Source organism: Sinocyclocheilus anshuiensis, unplaced genomic scaffold (assembly GCF_001515605.1).
Source record: "Sinocyclocheilus anshuiensis isolate Anshui unplaced genomic scaffold, SAMN03320099.WGS_v1.1 scaffold2321, whole genome shotgun sequence".
Lineage (NCBI taxonomy): Eukaryota > Metazoa > Chordata > Actinopteri > Cypriniformes > Cyprinidae > Sinocyclocheilus > Sinocyclocheilus anshuiensis.
In genome coordinates, this window is record NW_015551128.1 from 89,251 (window position 1) to 96,218 (window position 6,968).

General features: G+C 37.5%; 2 protein-coding genes across 2 annotated transcripts in view; both read right to left on the reverse strand.

The window, feature by feature from the left end:
• Nucleotides 1–260: 260 nt before the first annotated feature.
• Nucleotides 261–1,046, reverse strand: LOC107663173 (heat-stable enterotoxin receptor-like). Its single transcript, XM_016453346.1, has 4 exons — nucleotides 998–1,046; nucleotides 844–938; nucleotides 571–647; nucleotides 261–478 (listed from the first exon to the last, which is right to left on the reverse strand). The coding sequence occupies exons 1-4, from the start codon at nucleotides 1,044–1,046 to the stop codon at nucleotides 280–282; spliced, it is 420 nt and encodes a 139-aa protein (XP_016308832.1). The 3' UTR covers nucleotides 261–279.
• Nucleotides 1,047–1,474: 428 nt separating this feature from the next.
• LOC107663179 (heat-stable enterotoxin receptor-like) overlaps nucleotides 1,475–6,968 on the reverse strand; it is an 18,286-nt gene continuing 12,792 nt past the window's right edge. The window contains exons 22-27 of the mRNA XM_016453351.1: nucleotides 6,175–6,367; nucleotides 5,912–6,086; nucleotides 4,971–5,069; nucleotides 2,171–2,265; nucleotides 1,898–1,974; nucleotides 1,475–1,805 (exon numbers count right to left, since the gene is read on the reverse strand). Coding sequence (XP_016308837.1) covers nucleotides 1,607–1,805; nucleotides 1,898–1,974; nucleotides 2,171–2,265; nucleotides 4,971–5,069; nucleotides 5,912–6,086; nucleotides 6,175–6,367 — 838 coding nt within the window. The 3' untranslated portion in view covers nucleotides 1,475–1,606. The remainder of the gene's footprint in view (nucleotides 1,806–1,897; nucleotides 1,975–2,170; nucleotides 2,266–4,970; nucleotides 5,070–5,911; nucleotides 6,087–6,174; nucleotides 6,368–6,968) is intronic.

Sequence of the window (6,968 nt, forward strand, 5' to 3'; positions counted from 1 at the left end):
TTTATCATGTTTATTATATTTACATGAAAATTAAATATCTTACCTATGAAACACTGTTACACTCACATGCTCCATGAACACTGACCAACAGCATATATACTGCAGTTTGTTGTACAGTGCTTAAAATCACAGCATGCAACTCTATAACACTAAGAACTAATAATCTCCATAATAATAAATCCAAATATACAGTATTTACATTTTAACATTTACACTGAAATCCATGAAATCCAGCAAGAAAGGGTTTTTGGTCCAGACGTACGTGGCAGTGTGTTGGATTTACAGGTATGTGCTAAAACTGTCACCGGTGGCCAGCTGGAGATACTCTGGCTGCTCTGTGCAATCCATTTCCACTTCCACACAGAGCTTCCTGTGACGTGCTGAAAGGGTCTTTCTCTTCCACAAGCTGGAGGGCCGCTTCTCTAGACACTTCTTTATCATTTGAGACAGGTCCTGCTGCAGATTCTGGAAGTTTTCCCTGCCAGGAGGAGAGTTCACAATAACGAAATCTAACCAAGTGATGAATTCACAGTCGAGTTATGAGGATTGATCATAAAATGTTAAACTCACGCTGTTGGAGGTGTTGGCAGATTGTAATTTTGCCCTGTAACTCCCGTCAACCAGTATGTTGTTTCTTTTCCTTTACCCTGTAGTGTATATGAGGACCAGTGCTGTTATTGTAAGACAAACTATTTCATTTAATATTCAAAACTGAAAATATAAAAAAGCTAATTCAAACTATTAATAAATATCATAATAGTGTATAAATAATACTAAAATAACACTGATGAGAACAATTGTGAAATCACTATTTTACAAAACTGAGAGACAAAAATCACACACCTTTAAGTAAGTTTCTCCTCTCTTTTCATACTCAAACTTGCAGTCTGTGCGCTGGAGAATGTTGATAGTCGACTGACTTGCATGAATTCTTAGTGCTGGGGTGAAAAGATCAATGTAGAATAAAATACAGAATAGCAGTAGAGGGATTTCTCACAATGCTTTCTTTTTGGATCTGGATCAATTTGCTTTGATGTAACAACCATATGTTATGCTAAAATTTTACTTTGACAAGCCAAAAACAGTTTTTAAAGTAAATGGGTGCCTTCCATTCCCCCCATATGTTTCTCCTTTTCACAGTCTGGCAGAAATGATGGGTGGTTCCAAAAAACATGGTCACATGACAGTAAAAGTGTACAGTTGCGAAGAAACGGGGTGGGTCAACTTACCCACTGGCTCAACTTACCCCACTCTCCCCTACTTCCATTGAAGATGAGGCAGAAGCAGGCTCAGAGAGTGAGGGAGAGCCCATTCTTATCAAAACATCTACAATAAATAAATTATTTCAGAGTGTGCTGTCTTCTCTTTTAATTGTATATTTGTAACAACTGAATCAATCATTAACAAGCACCCACCCCCCTAGTGCCCCTTTTTTGCCCTCAAAATGTCTGTGCACGGCTCTGCTTGATAACAACTAATAATGTTAGATAACTCCATAATAATAAATCCAAATATACAGTATTTACATTTTAACATTTACACTGAAATCCAGTTCTGTTAGCAAGAAAGGGTTTTTGGTCCAGACGTACGTGGCAGTGTGTTGGATTTACAGGTATGTGCTAAAACTGTCACCGGTGGCCAGCTGGAGATACTCTGGCTGCTCTGTGCAATCCATTTCCACTTCCACACAGAGCTTCCTGTGACGTGCTGAAAGGGTCTTTCTCTTCCACAAGCTGGAGGGCCGCTTCTCTAGACACTTCTTTATCATTTGAGACAGGTCCTGCTGCAGATTCTGGAAGTTTTCCCTGCCAGGAGGAGAGTTCACAATAACGAAATCTAACCAAGTGATGAATTCACAGTCGAGTTATGAGGATTGATCATAAAATGTTAAACTCACGCTGTTGGAGGTGTTGGCAGATTGTAATTTTGCCCTGTAACTCCCGTCAACCAGTATGTTGTTTCTTTTCCTTTACCCTGTAGTGTATATGAGGACCAGTGCTGTTATTGTAAGACAAACTATTTCATTTAATATTCAAAACTGAAAATATAAAAAAGCTAATTCAAACTATTAATAAATATCATAATAGTGTATAAATAATACTAAAATAACACTGATGAGAACAATTGTGAAATCACTATTTTACAAAACTGAGAGACAAAAATCACACACCTTTAAGTAAGTTTCTCCTCTCTTTTCATACTCAAACTTGCAGTCTGTGCGCTGGAGAATGTTGATAGTCGACTGACTTGCATGAATTCTTAGTGCTGGGGTGAAAAGATCAATGTAGAATAAAATACAGAATAGCAGTAGAGGGATTTCTCACAATGCTTTCTTTGGTTAGGGAAAGATGGAGAACAGATGTACAGTACCACTCAAAAGTTCGGTAACATTTATTTAAAAAAAAACTAGCATTTTACAGTTTTTCCTCAATCTTTCTTTCAAACTTTTGGAAGGTTCTACAAATTCACTGGAAAATATCTGACCCTTTGTACCCCTACTTGCCATTGTCATGAAATGGGGATCACAATCTTGCCAATCAATCAAGTTTAGAAACCTATATAGAGTTTGCCCAGCACAATCACTACCATTTTTTAACGAGGATGAACATCACAACCCTAAAGAGCAGCAGCTGCAGCAGTGCTGTATAAATACATTTATATTTGTACATTACATTTGTGTTACATCTAAACATTCACAGTTGCTTGTTGTGGAAGAGCAATAGGAAGATATGTAAGAATGTGTGGTGGTGTTGTACGGGGAAGACAACAAGAGTGTGTAAAAATGAATAAACGATGGTGAAATTTCAGTTTACTTGTAACAAATTTCTACAAAAATAAATGTGCTGTATAAATAAAGATCTTCATTTCCTTTTTGTGTACTACAGTGTTGACCTCTCCCAATACATTTTTACCTACTTTTGAAATATGTATCTAAACTGCTCAGTAAAATTCATTCAACAACAAAATGAAATTTGAACATAACACAAAAAGAAATTAAATGAAATCTGCATATAACAAATAGGCCTATGTCCATGGTGAAAAAAACATCTAAACATTTTGACCAGTGTGGCTCACACAATGACAACAACGCTTTTCATTTTGGTGGCATCGGCCAAGTCACTGGCACAATAACTAGGTTTTGAAGCATGAGTTAAATGTTTTGGGTGAGTTACTACCTTTTGCAGACATGCAATAGGGTTCTGATGTTTCAGCAAACAGTTTTGACAATTGCACATTGTTTTGACAAATGTGCAAAAGCAATTGAGAAAAACTGTAATGCAATTTTAAGTAACATTTTCTATTTTAATATATTTCAAGATGCAATATTTTCCTGTGATGGCAAAGCTGAATTTTCAACAGCCATTACTCCAGTCCTCAGTGTCACGTGATCCTTCAGACATCATTCTAATATGCTGATTTGATGTTTATCTCTTATTATCAGTGTTGAAAACAGTTGTGCTGCTTAATATATTTGTGGAAATCAGGATTCTTTGATGAACAGAAAGTTCAAAATAACTGCATTTATTTAAAAGAAGCACTACTCACGTAGACCTGTGGACTCCATGCGAGATGCTGTGTTCACAGTGTCTCCAAACAGGCAGTATCTGGGCATTTTAATTCCAACTACACCAGCAGCACAGGGCCCTGTGCGCATTAGACAGACATGTTACAAACTGTGGGTTTTTAATCATTTTCCAGAGGTCTACTTCTAGTTCAAATTCAAATTTTGTCATCATTTACTCTACCTCAAGTTATTCCAAACCTGTATCAGTTTCTTTCTTGTGGGGAACAAAGATAGTTTGAAGAATGTCGTATATCCAATCACTTGCTGGTAGCCTATGACTTCCATAGTATGGGCTATCAGCAACATTCTTCAAAATATCTTCTTTTGTGTTCAACAGAAAAAAGAAACTCATACAGGTTTGGAAGAACATGAGGATGAGTAAATGATGACAACATTTTCATTTTTGAGCGAACTATCCCTTTAATTATCATAGACAGACAGTTTACCCTGATCTCAGTAATATGTGAATAGTACCATCAGAATTATATGAAATCATTTATAGCGTGGAAGTAGAAGTGGAACATCAAGAACCATCCTGTGATCAAAAAGTACATCTCTGTGTTACCAGTCTAAACAATCTTATCACATTTCAATTTGGGTGATCACATCTATAACCAAGTGATATGCAAATGGTATATTATCATTTAGTTGTTCTTAATTCACTTTTAAAAGGAATCCTCATTTACATTATGTGCAGGAAATCTAGTGTAAAACAGTATAAGATGTTTGATGCGAGACAGTTCTGGGTCACTGATGACTTCTTCATTGACATCTTCAACATCATCTTTTTTTCTTACACTAACCCTAATATTTAAACACATTTTTTTTGCTGCTGTGCCTTTAAGAAATGCCCTCTGCAATACTGGAAAACTTTAAACTATTAGTTTATAAGAACACAGTACAATGAATGACTGGCCGTTACCTGAATGCACACCGATGCGGATCCACATGGGTATCCCAGGCAGATGCTGTAACTGAAATGTGCCCATGAAGGACAGGATGTCCAGTGCCATGCAGCAGATATCCTTTGCATGCCTGTTCCCATTGCGTCGAGGAAGACCAGAGACCACCATGTATGCGTCACCAATCGTCTCCACCTGAAAGAGATACATACATATCACTTGGAATTCCAGGACTACTAAGTACAATAGTGAACAAAACCCACTATTCATTTGTCTGAAATACCTTATAGACATCATGATTGTCAAGGATGCTGTCGAAGTTTTTGTAGATGTCATTGAGCATGTCCACCACTTCCATGGGTGTGCTGAAGTGGCACAGTGTGGTGAAACCCACAATATCGCTGAAGTAAATGGTAACCTCGTCAAAGAGCTTGGAAATCAGGATTCTTTGATGAACAGAAAGTTCAAAATAACTGCATTTATTTAAAAGAAGCACTACTCACGTAGACCTGTGGACTCCATGCGAGATGCTGTGTTCACAGTGTCTCCAAACAGGCAGTATCTGGGCATTTTAATTCCAACTACACCAGCAGCACAGGGCCCTGTGCGCATTAGACAGACATGTTACAAACTGTGGGTTTTTAATCATTTTCCAGAGGTCTACTTCTAGTTCAAATTCAAATTTTGTCATCATTTACTCTACCTCAAGTTATTCCAAACCTGTATCAGTTTCTTTCTTGTGGGGAACAAAGATAGTTTGAAGAATGTCGGATAACCAAACACTTGCTGGTAGCCAATGACTTCCATAGTAAGGGCTATCAGCAACATTCTTCAAAATATCTTCTTTTGTGTTCAACAGAAAAAAGAAACTCATACAGGTTTGGAAGAACATGAGGATGAGTAAATGATGACAACATTTTCATTTTTGAGCGAACTATCCCTTTAATTATCATAGACAGACAGTTTACCCTGATCTCAGTAATATGTGAATAGTACCATCAGAATTATATGAAATCATTTATAGCGTGGAAGTAGAAGTGGAACATCAAGAACCATCCTGTGATCAAAAAGTACATCTCTGTGTTACCAGTCTAAACAATCTTATCACATTTCAATTTGGGTGATCACATCTATAACCAAGTGATATGCAAATGGTATATTATCATTTAGTTGTTCTTAATTCACTTTTAAAAGGAATCCTCATTTACATTATGTGCAGGAAATCTAGTGTAAAACAGTATAAGATGTTTGATGCGAGACAGTTCTGGGTCACTGATGACTTCTTCATTGACATCTTCAACATCATCTTTTTTTCTTACACTAACCCTAATATTTAAACACATTTTTTTTGCTGCTGTGCCTTTAAGAAATGCCCTCTGCAATACTGGAAAACTTTAAACTATTAGTTTATAAGAACACAGTACAATGAATGACTGGCCGTTACCTGAATGCACACCGATGCGGATCCACATGGGTATCCCAGGCAGATGCTGTAACTGAAATGTGCCCATGAAGGACAGGATGTCCAGTGCCATGCAGCAGATATCCTTTGCATGCCTGTTCCCATTGCGTCGAGGAAGACCAGAGACCACCATGTATGCGTCACCAATCGTCTCCACCTGAAAGAGATACATACATATCACTTGGAATTCCAGGACTACTAAGTACAATAGTGAACAAAACCCACTATTCATTTGTCTGAAATACCTTATAGACATCATGATTGTCAAGGATGCTGTCGAAGTTTTTGTAGATGTCATTGAGCATGTCCACCACTTCCATGGGTGTGCTGAAGTGGCACAGTGTGGTGAAACCCACAATATCGCTGAAGTAAATGGTAACCTCGTCAAAGAGCTCAGGTTCCACTTTTCCTGTTTCCTTTAGAGAGCGCACAACAGGCCTGAAACATTGAGAGTTCATGATTTGATTAATTAGCTGGCAGTAATTACATTAAAGTCTACACAATTTTGTCTAAATAACAATAAAACACAAATGTGTTTAGAATGCAAAATTTGCATAAATTGGTAATTTTTTATAGGGGTCATATGACGATGCTAAAAAGAACATTATGTTGTGTATTTGGTGTAATGCAATGTGTTTATGCAGTTTAAGGTTTAAAAAACACATTATTTTCCACATAATGTACATTATTGTTTCTCCTCTATGCCCCGCCTTTCTGAAACGCCTCGATTTTTACAAAGCTCATCGTTCTGAAAAGCGAGGTGTGCTCTGATTGGCCAGCTATCCAGTGCGTTGTGATTGGCTGAATACCTCAAGCGTGTGACGGAAATGTTACGCCCCTGGCCTTAACACGCTGTGATGTCATCTCCCGGCACGGCGAGACAAAACCAATAAAACCCATTATAAATGAGGCATTTGTTGCATCCAGTGGGGACATAATTACTGATTTTAATGACTTATACTGTGTTTTTATGCGTTGCGTATCACGCCGCGTAAACATAAAACCATGTCTGCATTTGTGATCGGAGAAATGACAAACA